The sequence below is a fragment of the Physeter macrocephalus genome, chromosome 14, assembly GCF_002837175.3.
Source record: "Physeter macrocephalus isolate SW-GA chromosome 14, ASM283717v5, whole genome shotgun sequence".
In the NCBI taxonomy this organism is placed as follows: Eukaryota; Metazoa; Chordata; class Mammalia; order Artiodactyla; family Physeteridae; genus Physeter; species Physeter macrocephalus.
The window spans coordinates 63,899,060-63,915,207 of NC_041227.1; the positions used below are offsets into that span (position 1 = coordinate 63,899,060).

Genomic DNA, 16,148 nt, shown 5'->3' on the forward strand with positions numbered 1-16,148 from the left:
GCATATAATTCACTGTTTAAAGTGTACAATTCAAGAGATAAATATATTCACATATATGTGTAACCATCACCACAATTTTAGAATGTTTTCATCACCTCAGAAATAAACTTTGTACCCTTTATCTATAACTCCCTTTCCCACTGGCTCCCCTAGTCTTAAGCAACCACTAATTTACTTTCTGTCTCTACAGATTTCCTATTCTTGACGTTTCATGTTATAATGGAATAACATTATATGTGGTCTTTTGTGACTGGTTTATTTTACTTTACAAAGTTCATCCATATTGTGGCATGTATTAGCACTTCATTCCTCTTTATAGATGAATAGTATTCCATTGTAATGGATATATCACATTTTATTGACTCATTACATTCAGTGGACATTTGGATTCTTTCTACATAGTAGCTATTGTGAATAATGCTGCTATCAACATTCATGCACAAGTTTTTGTTTTAACACCTGTTTTCAATTCTTTTGGGTATACACCTAGCGGTGGAATTGCTCATATGGTAATTCTGTTTAACTTGTTGAGAAATCTCCAAACTGTTTTCCATAGCAGCTGCACCATTTTACATTTCTACTAGCAATGTATGAGGGTTCCAATTTCTCCACATCATGGCCAAAACTTGTTATTTTCCATTGTTTTGTTTTGTTTTAAATTCTAGCCAGTCTAGTGGGCGTGAAATGAAATCTCATTGTCGTTTTATTTGTATTTCCCTAATGACTAATGATACTGAGCATCTTTCTATGTGCTTCTTGGCCATTTGCGTATCTTTGGAGAAATGTCAATTTAAGACTTTTTTGGCTCATTTAAAAATTGGGTTATTTGGAAACCCCAAATTTTAGCTGGGCACATGGCAGCCCAGTACTACAGAAGTGCCCATCCTCCTCTGCAGCTAGGCTGGTTATGTGACTAAGCTCTCCCTCCAGGATGGAATGGGAAGCAATTTGCATGACTTCTAGGATACTTCCTAGGAGGGAGAGGCAGGCTCTTTTCTCTGCTTCTCCCTCTGTCCTGCTGGTGGAAACGTGAGCTCTGAGGCTGGAGGTCCATCCTGGCCTGCGTCCATCCTGGATGAGGGCAACGTCCCTGGGATGATAGAGCATCAAGGGAGAGGAGTTTCCTGGAGCAGCCCTGCCAGGCCAGCCCTGGACTGTCTGCCTCCAGACCCAAACATGAGAGAGATGCCAACTTCTACTTGAGATTCTTATGTGGAGGCTCTTTGTTACAGCAGCTGAACCTTATCCTAACCAGGACAGCTGTCTTGAGGGGACTTTTCTGTGTGGTTCCCTTGGGTAGGGTTGCTCCAAGAACCACAGCTGTCTGAAATTGTCATCTCCCTCTTCCACGTGGTGACCGCCAAGCTCAGCTCCAGCCCACTCTCCTTTCCAGGCGCGTCTTTGGAAATCTAATGTGTGAAGATCATTGCTCCCAACTAAACAAGCCTGGAGCTAATATCTTCCAGGGGCATCGTCTTGTTCTTTCCTCCCACACTTGTGCACCCACCCCCACTCTCTCCCAAAGAGGCAGCCTGTTTTGAAATATGCTTTCCCTGTGAATATCTGCAGATTCTAATTAAATAACTCAGGAAACAGGCCACCTTGTGTGTGGTGTAACTTGACTCTTGCTAGAAAGATGAGTTTGGAACGTGTAAGTTCCCTGTTAAGCTGACAAATTTAAAAGCTTAATTTGAAAAACTAACCAAATTCCCCTTGCAGTATGAGGGCAGAAAGGGGGGCTTGGTCAAGCCTTCTTGTCCTGAGCTCTCAGCATGAGGACACAGATATTTGGACTTCCCAGGTGTCTGGCCTTGTCTATATAATTTCTTATATGCCCTCCACCCTTATGGAACCTGCAATTTTATGGGGAAAAGGAGCTCTAACATATATTAAAATATTAAACTCATTGAGAACATTGTAAAAACAACTGAGCTGTGTTTTTGTTATTGAGTTGTGTTCTATATTTTCCCAACTATTCTTGCATCTGCATTTTTCCAGTTGAACCTCAGTATTGCTTCATCAAGAATGGCTAGCAACTTTTATGCAGCCTAAAAGCAAATGACAAACGTTTAGCCTGAATCCTATTCAACAGATTCTTCAGATGAAATTCTCCCCAAAACATTTCCCCTTTAAATGCCCTGAAAAGATGTAGCCATGTAAATTGTGAAGTTGATTTAAACACTACTTGTATGCATGAAGCAGGAATCAATTCTAGCACAGCGTTTTCCTGTAAGCTTGTGATAGCATGTGGATTGGGGTTGTTAATTGCTCTCTGGCCTGATTTACTTTAGTGCAGCACTGACTCAGAGATTAAGGCTGGAGGAGCTCTTTCCAAGATCAGCCCAAGCTGAACTGAGATGATTATTGCAGCCTCCCAGGGACTCTTACCCCTTCCTGGGCTCAGAACCTAACCGGTCCTACACTCCCAGAGTGGCACGGGAGTGATGGCTTGGCTTCGTTAGGGAGCAGTGTAGTTTCCCTCATGCTTTAGTCCTTGTGGGGCATCTGAAAGGGAATCAAGCATTCTTTATGACAGTTGCCTAATCCTTGGGGTACCTGAAAAGAGAAGCATGCACTTCTTAGATCAATATTTTCAAGGCTTATCTGATGTGAGACTCTGCCTGGGGCTAGAGGCTTGATTGTTTCTCCAGTTTCTCTCTCTCCAAGGCGCATATGAACTTGAACCCTTGTAATGAACAGCTTGCCTTTTTTTCCCCTTGGGAAATTTGTGTATATATGTGATTATGATGGGGGAAGAGAGGGTAATGATACATGAAAAGCTGGACACCTGTGGTGCTTGTTCCTTTACAACTGAGTTTCTCAACTTTTAAAAAATTATCACCCCCCCACTTAAGGAGCATTGTTAGACTTTTTTTTTTTCCTTAACCACCCCTCTCCCATGAAATCTTTTTTTTTTTTTGGCTGCATTGGGTCTTCGTTGCTGGGCGCGGGCTTTCTCTAGTTGTGGCGAGCGGGGGCTACTCTTCGTTGTGGTGCGCGGGCTTCTCATTGTGGTGGCTTTTCTTGTTGGGGAGCACGGGCTCTAGGCGCACGGGCTTCAGTAGTTGTGGCACATGGGCTCAGTAGTTGTGGCTCGTGGGCTATAGAGCGCAGGCTCAGTAGTTGTGGCGCACGGGCTTAGTTGCTCCGTGGACTGTGAGATCTTCCCGGACCAGGGAATCGAACCCGTGTCCCCTGCATTGGCAGGTGTATTCTTAACCACTGCGCCACCAGGGAAGTCCTTCCCATGAAATTTTAATACTACAGATATATATCTATTTATGTGTTATATGTGTGTCTGTGTTTCATACATAAAAAGAAGATTTTTGCCCCTTGGGGGTGATGTGGCCCTCATGGAGGATACATGCTTTATAACAGTTCACAGCTATTTCAAGCGATGGCAGCCTCCACCACAGAAAAGTGGGAAGATGGCATTGTAGCAAGCACATGAGTTAATGCACTTAAAAGGCATAGCAGGGCTTCCCTGGTGGTGCAGTGGTTGAGAGTCCGCCTGCCGACGCAGGGGACACGGGTTATAGCAGGGCTTCCCTGGTGGTGCAGTGGTTGAGAGTCCGCCTGCCGATGCAGGGGACACGGGTTCGTACCCCGGTCCAGGAAGATCCCACATGCCGCGGAGCGGCTGGGCCCGTGAGCCATGGCCGTTGAGCCTGTGCGTCCGACAGGCTCCGCGACAGGGGAGGCCACGGCAGTGAGAGGCCCGCGTACCGCAAAAAAAAAAAAAAAAAAAGGCATAGCAAAGTGCAGGGCCCATGGTGAGTGGGTGAGTGCTCAAAAAAATGAGAGCCCTTGCTGTCGTTGTCATTATTATTATGTTAAGGTTGGTGACAGTGAGGTTTGTAACGCTCCCTCAGGTTGCATGTGGATTCCCCTGGTGCTTGAGGGCTGGTCGGAGGGCTAAGTCAGTCCCTTAGCTGGAGCTTCTACCAGAGTCCAATAGGGTTCATAAGGGAGCAGCCGGGCTGGCTGGGGTCTATAGCAAGAGGACCCCTCAGGATGCCCCCTCTACACATGGCAGCTGTTCCCAGCTGCCCCCAAGCGGCGCCAGGCAGGACTGCGGGCCTAGTGGTGTCAGATCTGATTTTTCAGAAGCCAGGAGTCTGGGATTGGGGGTTAAATATCCAGATTTTTAAGCATTGACTCAATTAAACAACAACAAGGCTATGTGGACCAAACAAAAGAGATGAAAGCAAGATACGCTGACTTGTCCAGAGTAAGAAGCATAGCTGGGATTCCAATCCAAGTCGTTCAAACCCGGGGCTCTTCCACTTAAACCAGCCCTTGCTCTCCGCCTCCCAACCCTCCCCGCTTCAGCCGCGTCTGGGACTCCTTCAAGGCCTCTGCCTCCAGGCCCTCCAGGCTGGGGCCATCCGGATTGGGACGAATGCGTCTAGCTCCCCTGCCCACCCGTCACCCACTTCCCAGAAGGGCTTGGATTCTGTCTCCAGATGAAGAAGGGCGGACCTCGAGCGGACCTCGAGCCTTGCTCGGCGGCACCCGGGAGGCCCAGGGCCGGGCGGGAGGAGGCGGGTCGGCGCCGGGGCGGGCGTGGAAACCGGGACTCGCGGCCGGCGGACCCGGCCCAGCCCCTCCCCTCCCCGCCCCGCCCGACCTCAGAGTCTCGGGATGCAACCGCGCGTTCTTCGCTCCCGCCCCGCTGACCCAGCCACCCTGGCACGGTTTTCTATTCGCCCGGGTCGCGGGTGGGAGGCCAGGAACGGCGGGGTTCAGGAGCCTGGCTCCTCGCCAGGGCTGTGGCCTTCGGCCCAGGGGCCACCAGGCGGCCGCGCCTGCGAGGCGGGCGGGGAGGACGCCGGCCCCGGCGCAGCTCGGCCATGGGCTCCCGCAGCTCCCACGCCGCCAGGATCCCCGACGTGGACAGCATCCAGCGGGAGACCGGCTGTGAGTGCGGCGCATAGCGCCGGGGACCCGGTGGGGTTCCGGGGGGCTCCGGGGGGCTCCGGGGGAGGGTCCCGGGGCCGGGAGAACCTAGAAGATCGCTCGCGGGCGGGGGGCGCGTTCACCCAGGGGTCCCGGCTCCGGGCTTGCGGGCACCCAGGCAGCCTCCAGCCGGGGTCGAGGCAGACTGCAGGACCGGAGGCGGGTGGAGCGGGTGTGGCTTTGGTCTCCCGGATCTCCCGGGTCCCACCCGGCCCGCTCGGCCCCGGGGCCCGGGTGGAGCCTCCCTCCAGCCAGCCCCCCGCCCCGCGCTCAGCCCCCGCGGCCGCCTTGGGCATGGAGCGCGCCCCGGGGTCCGGCCGCGTCCCCAGAGTCCTCGGGGAGTCACCGTCGGCCTCCGCCCCCGCAGTCTCGCAGGCCAGTCTGCTCCGCCTCTACCACCGGTTCCGAGCGCTTGACCGCAATGACAAGGGCTACCTCAGGTGAGCCGGAGCTGGCCTTCTGACCTCTCACCTCTGCCTCTCTGACCCCGTCCACTCCTTGGCCATGTTCCGTCTTTGCCCCACCCCCCTTAAACTTTGACTTTCCAGCCGCGTGGATCTGCAGCAGATCGGGGCGCTGGCCGTGAACCCCCTGGGAGACCGCATTATAGACAGCTTCTTCCCTGACGGGTGAGCCTCGCCGCGGGTGGGGAGATGGGGGTGAGAGCTTGTGGGGGGAGGTTAGGGACGGAGGCAGAGGCAGGGCCACGGCGACCACCGCGCCTGCACCATTGCCTGCCTCCCCCCCACCCCCCAGGAGTCTGCAACTGGACTTTCCAGGCTTTGTCCGAGTCCTGGCTCGCTTTCGACCTGTAGATGATGGGGACCACGGAAACCGAGACCCCAAGGAACCCGAGCCCCTCAACAGCAGAATGAATAAACTTCGCTGTGAGTCTGTGCCCCCTACCCGAGTGAGACCCCAGATTGACCACACCCGTTGAGAGGGCCCAGGCACCTTCCACTCCCTCTGTGGGCCCAGTGGTGCCCCCCGCACCCCACTCCTCCAAGGTGAACTTTGGAGGGAAGAGAACCAGGGAAGACCCACCTTCCTTTTCCCCCTCCACGCTCTTCCCAGTTGCATTCCAGCTCTACGACCTGGATCGAGATGGAAAGATCTCCAGGCATGAGATGCTGCAGGTTGGAAGAACCCGAGGGAAGGGGGGTGTGGTAGAACGGAATGGCTGTGGGCGATGGAGGGATGATCGGTGGGTGAGAGATACAGATGACTGGGGTGTTGGGTGGGGAATGGGTGGGGTTGGAGTGTGGGTTAGCTGGGAGATGTGGGATGGTGAACATTGGGGTATGAGGTTGGAAATAGATCAGTAGCTCTCAACTGGGGGTGATTTTGCCCCCTGAATGACATTGGCAATATCTAGAGACCTTTTTGGTTGACGGGGTGGTGCTCCTGGGACCTAGTGGGTAGAGGTCAGGAACGCTGCTAAACATTTTACAATACCCAGGGTGCCCCCCCTCTACGGAAGGAGTTATCTGGCCCCAAATGTCAATAGTGCTGAGACTGAGAAACTCTGGGATAGATGTGATGAGCTGGGGGATGGATTTGGGACTAGTTGGAGGATGAGACGGGGGATGGGGCGGAGGATAGGCGGAGATTGGGGTCTAAGGTTGGGCTTGAGTAATGAGCTTGGGCACATTATTGAGGTGAGAGTGGGATAGTGAATGATAGATGGGGGGTTGGATGGAGAAGCAATGGGGGAATTATTGGGGGCTGTGGTGGCAAGTGACTGGAGTCGGGGGAAAATGAATGAGGGATGGATTACAAAATTGGTACTAACATTTGGGGTGATGCGGACAAGGTTTGGGGGATGGTGTTAGTAGTCCCTGCGCCTCCTCCTTATGGCTGTCTCTGTCTCCTCCTCCACCACCCAGGTACTCCGGCTGATGGTTGGGGTACAGGTGACAGAAGAGCAGCTGGAGAGCATTGCCGACCGCACAGTGCAGGAAGCCGACGAAGATGGGGATGGCGCTGTGTCCTTCCTGGAGTTCGCCAAGGTCAGGATGCCCTCAAGCCTGGGAAGTTGAGACCAGGAGTCCCTAGGACAGGTGGACATGGGAAATGAAGTTGGAAGGAGGAGGGCAGAAAGAGAGGGGATCCCCCAGGGAATCATGGGGCCTGGGGGATGGGAGAGGAGGTTGGAAGCATAGAGGTTTGGAATTCAAGCCTCTTGACTACCACCCATCTCCCCCGCAGTCCTTAGAGAAGATGAACATCGAGCAGAAAATGAGCATCCGGTTCCTGAAGTGAACCCCTTTGTGCCATGGGTAGCTTACATGGACCAGTTCTGCTTGGGATTCCTCCTCATGGAGGTCCAGCCCCAGTGAACTGTGTTCTTACTTGTACACTGAGCTCTAACTAGGACCAAGGAGAAAAGCTTGGAGGGGTGTTTACCAACTCATTTGAACTCAGATCTGTGAATCAGCCAGAAAATTTTTGCTTGCAAGTGACTGAAAACCCAAATCAAAGGGATTTCAGTTAAAAAAGAATTTTATGGGCTCAAGTATTGAAACAGTGTGGAAGTATCCAGAAAACTGGGAAAGTCTGGAAGTGTCTCAGGCACAGCTGAATCCAAGGACCAAAATGATGCTATCAGGACTCAGTTATTCTCTGTCTCTCATCTCAGCTTTCTTTTGTGTTGTATTCGTTCTCAGGTGGGCTCTTTCCCTGTAGTGGAGGATGGCCACCAGCAGCTCCAGGCTTCCATCCTACTAGCCTAGTAATGCAGAGGAAAGAGATTTTCTTGTTCAATAATTCCAAGCAAAGAGTCTCATTAGCCCCCCTGGAACCTTGTCCTTTCTCCAGGGGAATGGAACTTTCTATGTGGCCAGGACTGTGTCATGTGCTAAATGCCAGAGCCAGGAAATAAGGCCTGAGGAGGACTCAAGATGGGGTCAGGGATGGTTGCTTAAAGGAAAATGCAGGGCTATTATCAGAAGGGGAAATCATGCTGGTCAGGCAAAACAAGAGATATCCATTAGTGTTAGGTTGACCAAATGGAGGGATCCTTGAAGTCTGGCTTCTTAAGTGGGTTTGCACTGATGGAGGTGGGTAGTGGGGGAAGAGGTGATGTAAAAATAATAAAGAAGACATACCTTCCTAGAGTATGAAAAAATTAAAAGGTTTGGAGAGTACTTCCATTTTGTTTCACGGTAAGATGTTCAAGCATTGGCATATCACAGAAGAGAGTGTAAAAGTCACATAAAATCATGAGATTCTATGTCTGTAGCAAAACACTCTGGCTATATGTAAAGGAGATGCTGTTGGTACCCCGCTCATATCCCTTCCGAGGCCTGTGCTGGAGTTGTATCAACACATTGATACAAGACACATTGGGAGCCAATTGTGCTTCTATCTTCCTAAGTCTGCTTTCAGTGATGCCAGACTTGGTAGCTTGAAATTGCTGCGGTGGGAATATTTACACCATAGACATTGGCAGATGCAATAGTCCAGCACTTTTCTGCTTAGGAGAGCCTGTTTTTAAACATTTATCAGCACATCAGCTGCTCGGCATTCACCATTACTGTATATGTCAATGACTTTTCCCCCAGCTTTATTGAGATATAATTGGTGTACAAAAAACTGCACATAATTAATGTATGCAATTTGGTGAGTTTGGACATGTGTATACACTTGTATTACCATTACCATGATTAAGGTAATAAACATATCCATCATCTCCAAAAATTTCCTGTGTCCCTTTGTTTTTTAGGTTTATTTTAACATGTGTAGTAGGAACATGTAACATGAGACCTGACATGCTTAACGTATGTTTAAGTGCACAGTATTACTGTTGACTAGGCACTCTGTCGTATGGCAGATCTCTGGAACTTACTCATCTTGTATAACTGTAACTTTTACCCATTGAACAACAGGTTCTCATATCCCCTTCCCCCCACCCCTTGGGAATCACCCTTCCATTGACTACTTCTGCACGCTTGACTATTTTAGATGCCTCATATAAGAGGAATCATGCAGCACTTGTCTTTCTGTGACTAATTTCATGCAGCATAATGTCTCCCAGGTCCATCCATGTTGTCACAAAGGGTAGGATTTCCTTCTTTTTAAAGACTGAATAATATTCCATTGTATGCGTATACCACACTTTCTTTATCTCCTCATCTGTTGATGGACGTTTGGGTTGATTATTGTGAATAAGGCTGCAAAGAACATAGGAGTGCAGGTATCTCGTCAAGATAGGGATTTCATTTCCTTTGGACATACACCCAGAAGTGGGACTGCTGGATCATATGGTAGTTCTATTTTTAATTTTTTGAGCAACCTCAACAGCTTCTTCCTGCAAGCATGGGTGACACCGCCCAAGGGCTTTGCCTGCTGTAGGCATGTGCTCAGCCTTTGTGAGGGGCAACAGGTGGAAGCGCCAGGGAGTCAATGTCCGTGGAAGCAGCTCTCAACCAATGACAGATGGAAACTGGAGGATAAATACCCGCTTCCTCACCCCTCAGGGGGAGTTTGAGGCCATGCAAAGACTATGCACCTGTGGGGCGCTAGGAACGTGAAGTTGTCTGGGGTGGCACATTAGCCCCACTTCGACTTTTGCATTTTGATCATATGATTCTGACAGGTGAGACTCAGTTGAGGGGAGGGGGCAAAGAGGATATTTGATTGCTTACGAAATTTTGAGTTTTTGTCAGGATTTTTACATGAGCAAAGAACCAGTGTCCCCTGCATCGGCAGGCGGACTCTCAACCACTGCGCCACCAGGGAAGCCCATGAGCAAAGAATTTTTGATTGAGAGCTGTTTGTTTAGTTTTTGGCTCCAAGTAAAGGTGGGGGGAAGGTGTAAACCTCACTGAGCAGCTGTGTTTTCCAGGCACTGTGGAGGAAGATTTGTGTACAGAGAGAAATAGAGGAGAGGGAGAGGGAGAGAGGGAATGAATCTTTATCCGTGGTCTTTTCCGCATTACAGTGTTTCTCAAATGTTCCTGACAGTTAATATCATCTGATTAAAAATCTCAGACGCTTTGGCCCCATTTGCGAGCTCCTGAGTCTCCAGGGAAATCTATATTTTTAATATGTGATTCTGATGTTAGAGGTCCAAAGACTAAACTTTTAGAAACGCTGACCTAAAGCTTCTGGCCAGGACTTCCCTGGTGGCGCAGTGGATAAGACTCCGTGCTCCCAGTGCAGGGGGCCTGGGTTCAAGCCCTGGTCAGGGAACGAGATCCCACATGCATGCCGCAACTAAGAGTTCGCATGGCTGACCTAAAGCTTCTGGCCAGGACTTCCCTGGTGGCGCAGTGGATAAGACTCCGTGCTCCCAGTGCAGGGGGCCTGGGTTCAAGCCCTGGTCAGGGAACGAGATCCCACATGCATGCCGCAACTAAGAGTTAGCATGCCACAACTAAGGAGCTGGCGAGCCACAACTAAGACAAGGTGCAACCAAATAAATAAATAAATATTTTTTTAAAAAAAGCTTCCGTCCAGGCTCCCGGTGACAGCTACCAGTGAGATGTTCTCCAACAACCACAAGGCACCGGGCATAACACTGGCCCATAGGCTCCGGGTCCACACCTGCTCTGTGCCAGTAAGTAGTGCCCCTGACCGAATAAGGGTCCCTGGAGGGCCTGGGGGGTCCCCCAGCCTCTACTTGCTGTTCTGGTGGGTGAGGGAGCAAACTGCCCCCACTTTTTCTCAGCACGAAATCCTCAGGATCCCACTGAGCTTAGGAGGTTGGAGACCTCTGTCAGGCAGGAGGGCGGGACATCCGTCTGGCTGCTGTGGTATAAACTGTCTGAACCTCACCCTCTTGATGTTGACCCTGACAGGGTTGCCTATGGATTTGTTCTGGGGGTGGGGGGGCTCTGATGACACAGGTGGGGAGCCCTGTGCTGTCATTAGCAGTTGCCAAATGCAGTGATTTGTGTACCACCCTCGTCATTGTTGCCATACGGTCTCTACGAGCTGTGCCATTAATTACTTATTATTTGTCTATGAATCGACTTGTTTAAAAATTTATGTATTTGAGCTTATAAAGGAACTGAATATCACTCCTGTAAATTAGAAACTGCCGTAAACAAAATACATACAAAGAAACAAACAAACAAATGTCAAAAGGAGAGATTAGCAAGTGTTAAAGAGTTGTAAAAGACAAACCTGCTTGAAACACAGCTCCTCTGTGGTGATCTGAAGGATGGAGAAAGAATCACCTTTTCATTGTGTGAGTTGGGGTTATTTAGAGCTGTGGGGTTACCTCTGAAAATCATCCTGGCTACATGAGTGCTGTGTTTCCTAGGCTTTGGGATCCACTGGCTGGGGGAACTGGAAGGCAGTAGTCCTGGGTCCAGGGACGAATTTGGAGGCAGCCATAGGTGGGCTGGGCATCCTGCTCCTCGGGCCGGCTGCTGGTCAGCTTGGGTTTGGTAGAGGTTGGGCACTGAAATGGAGTCCACTCACCAGGTCAGGTCCAGGGACAAGTAGCAAGGCGTTACAACAGACGATTTATTACAGAGCTGGAAATGTTAAGAGCAACAGCCCTTTGCTGACATTTGTGTCCAGACCTGGTAAGACTGTGAGCTTGGAAACGGGGCCTGTGAACTTGCCTACCTGCTGGGCTCAGATGGCCAGAGTCGTCAAGGGAGGGGCTGAAGGCCCGGTGCTTGGGATCCTCACTTGAGAGGCGATTCCCAGAGAGGTGTGGGACAGGCACTGGCACTGCCCCTACTTGTTCCACCAGGGCTGCTGCGAAGGTCTTTCGCTGACCTGGGGTTTTCTGGAAGAACCCATCTACATATCCTGAAAATAAGATGGGAATTCCAGAAGCCCCTTTCCTTGCCAAGGTGACTGAACCTGAGACAGCGTGTGTAGGAGCCCTGGGGAGTAGCACTTAAGAAGTAATGTTGTATAAACCTAATGATGGCTAATCAGGAAAATAATTAAGAATTCTAAACTTGACTCTCAAATACAATAGAAGGAAACCATGGGTTGTCCTCTGCCCTGCCCAGCCAACACCAATAAAACTCTCTTGATGTTTACGAGGCATTATATAGACTTGATTCTTGGTTATAGAGCTACCCTGAGAATCAGTGTGGTTCAATAAAAATAAGTTGAGTTTTGGAGTTCTATTAAGCCTGAGATTGAACCTGGACCCTTTTAATTACTCACTGAATGACCTTGGGTAAGGAACTTTACCCTTCAATGCGTCAGCCTCCAACATCCATGAAAGAGACAGATAACAGCAGTAACTCGTAGAGTTGTTATGTCTTATCCTTCCCCTATGTCACCCCACCCCACAACCTGCTTTACTTCAGCTGAGGCCCCTTGGCCCTACATGTAAACCAGGACTCTGGTCTGTATCAGTCAGGAATCTTTCTGTTGTAACCAGCTTATGAAAGAATAAGAGTTTATTGGTTCATATAACTGAACGGAAAGTCCAAAGGTAGACCTGGCAAAGGACAGTCCCAAAGGCTCATTGATGTCATCAGAAATCTGTCTTTTTACTCTGCACTCTGCTTTTCTCTGTGTTGGTTTCATTCCCCAGCAGCAATCCCAATGAAAAGGGAACCTCTTTGCCAAAAGACACAGAAGTGAGCCTCAGCTTAAAGAAGTAAACCTCGCTATAGCCGGGTGGATGTACCACTCTGATTGGCCAGACTGGTCACACGCTCACCCCAGGAGCTGGAGATTGCAATCTCACTTGTACCAAATGCTGCGTAAAATATGTGTGTGTGTGTGTGTGTGTGTGTGTGTGTGTGTGTGTGTGTGTGTGTGTGTGGTATTGTTTCCTTAAAAGAAAATCAGAATGCTGTTGCCAGAAGGAAAAGGCTGCATGCTGGTTCTGGGAAGGCAAAATCAGCAGATAGCTGTACACTAGTTAAGTGTTTTGTTTTGTTTTTGTTTTTGGCTACAAATAATAGAATTACCAACTAACAGTGGCTTACACAGTTGAGACAATTGTCTCACATTATAAGATGTTTTTGGTGATAGGCAGTCCTAGAGATGTTGTGTGGCTCAACAATTTTATTAAAGATCCAAGATCTTGTTAACCCTCCATTCCTCATCATATTGGCTTTTAATTCTCAGGTTTGTTGACTCATGGTTACAAAATGGCTGCTGTGGCTCTAGCCCTCACACCCTCACAGGAATAGTGTCTAGAACAGGTGGGTGGCCAGGGCAGCTAAAGATAACTCCTCTTGTGTCTGTCTATTTTGATTGCTGAGGAAAATATTTCCCAAAACTATATCCCACTCATAGATTGCCCTTTACTTGTCATTGGTCAGAACAAGAGCACCTCTAGCTGTAAGGGAGGCTGGGAAAATGAATATCTGACATCGTCAGACTTCATCATGGGAAATGGGCTTTCCCAATAATGATGAAAGGGGAGGGAAATAACAGTTGTGTAGTATATTATTCTAAGTGTGACTGTGATAAGTTGTGTAGTATATTATTCTAAGTGTGACTGTGATAGTGGACAACACCTAAATCTTGATGGCTTAAGACAGCAAGAGTTTATTCCTTGCTTACACTGTATGTTGTTAGCTGTGGGTCAGCTGCCCTCTGCTCCACATGCCTTCATGCTGCAGGCCCCGGGCTGAAGGAGCAGCCCCTGTCAGGGACATGCCACATGGCAGAGGGACAGCAAAAGAGCTGCAGGAAACGTGGCTAAGTTTCTGTGCAGACCTGCCATATGCCTTGTCTACTTGGATATCATTGGCCAAAGCAAGTCACAGTCTAACTTGAAGTCAACAGAGCAGGAAAGTCTACTCCTCCCATAGGGAGTCATGATGTTCTATCATATGATGTTCTGTTGCTGTGTAGCAAAGCACCTGAAAACTTAGCTTAAAACAACCACCATTTTATTATACCTGATGATTTTGTGGTTCAGGGATTCGGGTAGGGCTCGGCTGGTCAATGCTTCTGCAGCACGTGGTGATGACTGAGGCCACTCTGGTATTCAGCTGGCACACAGGCTGGTCTGGAGGGTCCAACTGGCTTTACTCACAGGTGTGGCACCTTGGTAGGGATGCTTTGAAGTCTGGGCTCTCTGGCATGGCAATGTGAAGGTTGTGGACTTCCTCCATGGCAGCTCAGGGCTTGAGACACAGTGTCCTAAGAGACAGGAAGTGGAAAAGCCCAGGCCAGGAAACTGGCCCAACATCACTTCTGCCATAATGCATCAGGACAAACCAGTCACAGAGCCCACAAGAGGAGGGGAGACAGATTCTCTCTCTGGAGGGGAGGAGTATTAAAGAATTTATGGCCGTCTTTTATTTGCCACACGTGGATATAGGAACAGATGCATAACCTTACAGGGAAGAGAAGTAGACATTTAAAAAAAAATAAATTTTAAGTTGGGTCTTACCTTACCAGTTAGCATTTAGCATGAAATAAAAATTATCAAAACCGTGTTATGTTAAATAGTTAATATTTATCATGAAACTGAAATAATTAAAACAAAGTTAAATACTTAACACACATGATGCTTAATATATTTGTGTATGCTTAACTATATGTTAGTTAATATTTATTATGAAACCAAAATAATTAAAACAGTTGGGCTATTGCTACAGAAAGATCAATGGGACAAAAAAAGAAAGGACAGCTATACACGCCCCCACACACATACACACACACACATAGTTTATACAGTATGATAAAACATTATATATTTATATATTAGACCCCCCAAATCAGATCACAAAATAAAACATCATGGTTTAAAAAAGGATATAATTGAATATTAATGTAATTTTGAGTGGCCAAGGCTTTTCTAAGAATAATCACCAAGGAAACTATTAATAGTATTAAATATATAAAAAATTCTGTATATCCAAAAAAACATGAAAAAAGTTAAAGACAAAGGGCAAACAGAAGGATCGTTTGCATTATATATATCAGACAAGGGGTCAAAATCTTTTACATATAAATAGCTCTTTCAAATCCTTTAAAAAGGATGAATATCGTATAGGCAAGCATATGAACAAGAAATTTTTTAAAAGAAATACAAATGTCCAAAGTCATATAAAAATGTTCAGCCTCAATGTTGATTAAATTCTAATTAAAACCCTGATTCTTCTGAGGATCACTCTGGTTTCATAAATCAAAAGCCTCAAAACTGGCCCCATGCTTTGCCCCAGAACTCTCATTCCTGAGAATTAATCCTAAGTAAATACGTATGGATGTACAAAAAGATTGACCTGCTAGATTATTCACCTAAATATTGTTTATAACAACGTGAAAAACCAGTCAATTAACTGTGTGATTGTGGGCGGGGCAGCCTCTGGGATGTCCCTTCAAGAATGAACTTGTCCTTCACTGCAAGGAGTACTGGAGCTGACAGATTCCACCTTTGACCTGTTCAGGATCCTCCGTACTCTCACGCAGAGGCCACGTTCTTCTGAGGCAGCCCTGGCTGAGGACTGAGCAAGGTGCAAGAGCCTGGCGAGTTTTGCTCATCCACGGGACTCCTCTAGCAGGAAACTGTGCTCCGGAGCTCCCTGCTGACTTGGCTGAACCTGTGCCAAGTCTGCATTGCGATCTGAGGCTCTCTCTGGCCAATCCTGCTTCTTCATTGTTTTATCTTCCCAGGTGTTACTCCCAACTGCACTCCTAAGTCCGTCTCAGTGTCTGCTTCCCAGAGAACCCGATGAATAGAGACAGGATTCAGTTAGAGTTTGGTCAGGGAAGCAGAACCACTAAGGGTGAAAGGGACTAAGGAACTTAGTATAGAGATTAGACCCTGCACATCTGCGGGAACAGGTCATCGGTGGTCCAGTAGTCAGTATGTAAGGGGGTGGCTTTTCTGAATTCTGGTGTTGGGCCTGATGTCAACAGCTGGGAAGGAAAAATATACATGAAGTCGGCGAATGCAAAGATGAACAGGAGCAGGTGAGGACAGCGTGGAACCTGTTACCACCTGCAGCCTTGATGATGTGGGTAACTGGCAGGAGAAGCTGGCACCCATCACATGCATTTCCCAGGATTTGGAGAAGCCAAAGGAGACCCAGAGTTGCTGGAGGAGCCGCAGGCCTGGCTGCTGCCCCACGTGGACAAGGTGAAACAGCAGATCAGCCGCAACGTGTGTGAATGGCAACAGTGCCATACGCTGACCTTCAGAGCATAAAGACATCTCCTTCGGGCTTCCCTGGTGGCGCAGTGGTTGAGAGTCCGCCTGCCGATGCAGGGGACGCGGGTTCGTGCCCCGGTCCGGGAAGATC

At 48.6% G+C, this 16,148-nt stretch overlaps 1 protein-coding gene across 2 annotated transcripts; it reads left to right on the top strand.

The window, feature by feature from the left end:
• The first annotated feature begins 4,657 nt into the window (after positions 1-4,657).
• CHP2 (calcineurin like EF-hand protein 2) lies at positions 4,658-8,677 on the top strand. 2 transcript variants are annotated; one of them, XM_024123272.2, is made up of 7 exons: positions 4,658-4,920; positions 5,327-5,399; positions 5,508-5,588; positions 5,716-5,846; positions 6,034-6,095; positions 6,846-6,968; positions 7,168-8,677. In XM_024123272.2, the coding sequence occupies exons 1-7, from the start codon at positions 4,854-4,856 to the stop codon at positions 7,219-7,221; spliced, it is 591 nt and encodes a 196-aa protein (XP_023979040.1). In that variant the 5' UTR covers positions 4,658-4,853; the 3' UTR covers positions 7,222-8,677. The 2 variants fall into 2 exon arrangements, with proteins under 2 accessions (XP_023979040.1, XP_023979039.1); XM_024123271.2 differs by lacking the exon at positions 6,034-6,095.
• Positions 8,678-16,148: the final 7,471 nt, after the last annotated feature.

Bases quoted from the DNA above. Each gene is read 5' to 3' on its own strand.
- CHP2 (XM_024123271.2), top strand. From the start codon at position 4,854: ATGGGCTCCCGCAGCTCCCACGCCGCCAGGATCCCCGACGTGGACAGC. The intron at 5,589-5,715 runs GTGAGCCTCGCC...CCCACCCCCCAG, and splicing joins GACAGCTTCTTCCCTGACGG to GAGTCTGCAACTGGACTTTC. The intron at 5,847-6,845 runs GTGAGTCTGTGC...TCCACCACCCAG, and splicing joins CAGAATGAATAAACTTCGCT to GTACTCCGGCTGATGGTTGG.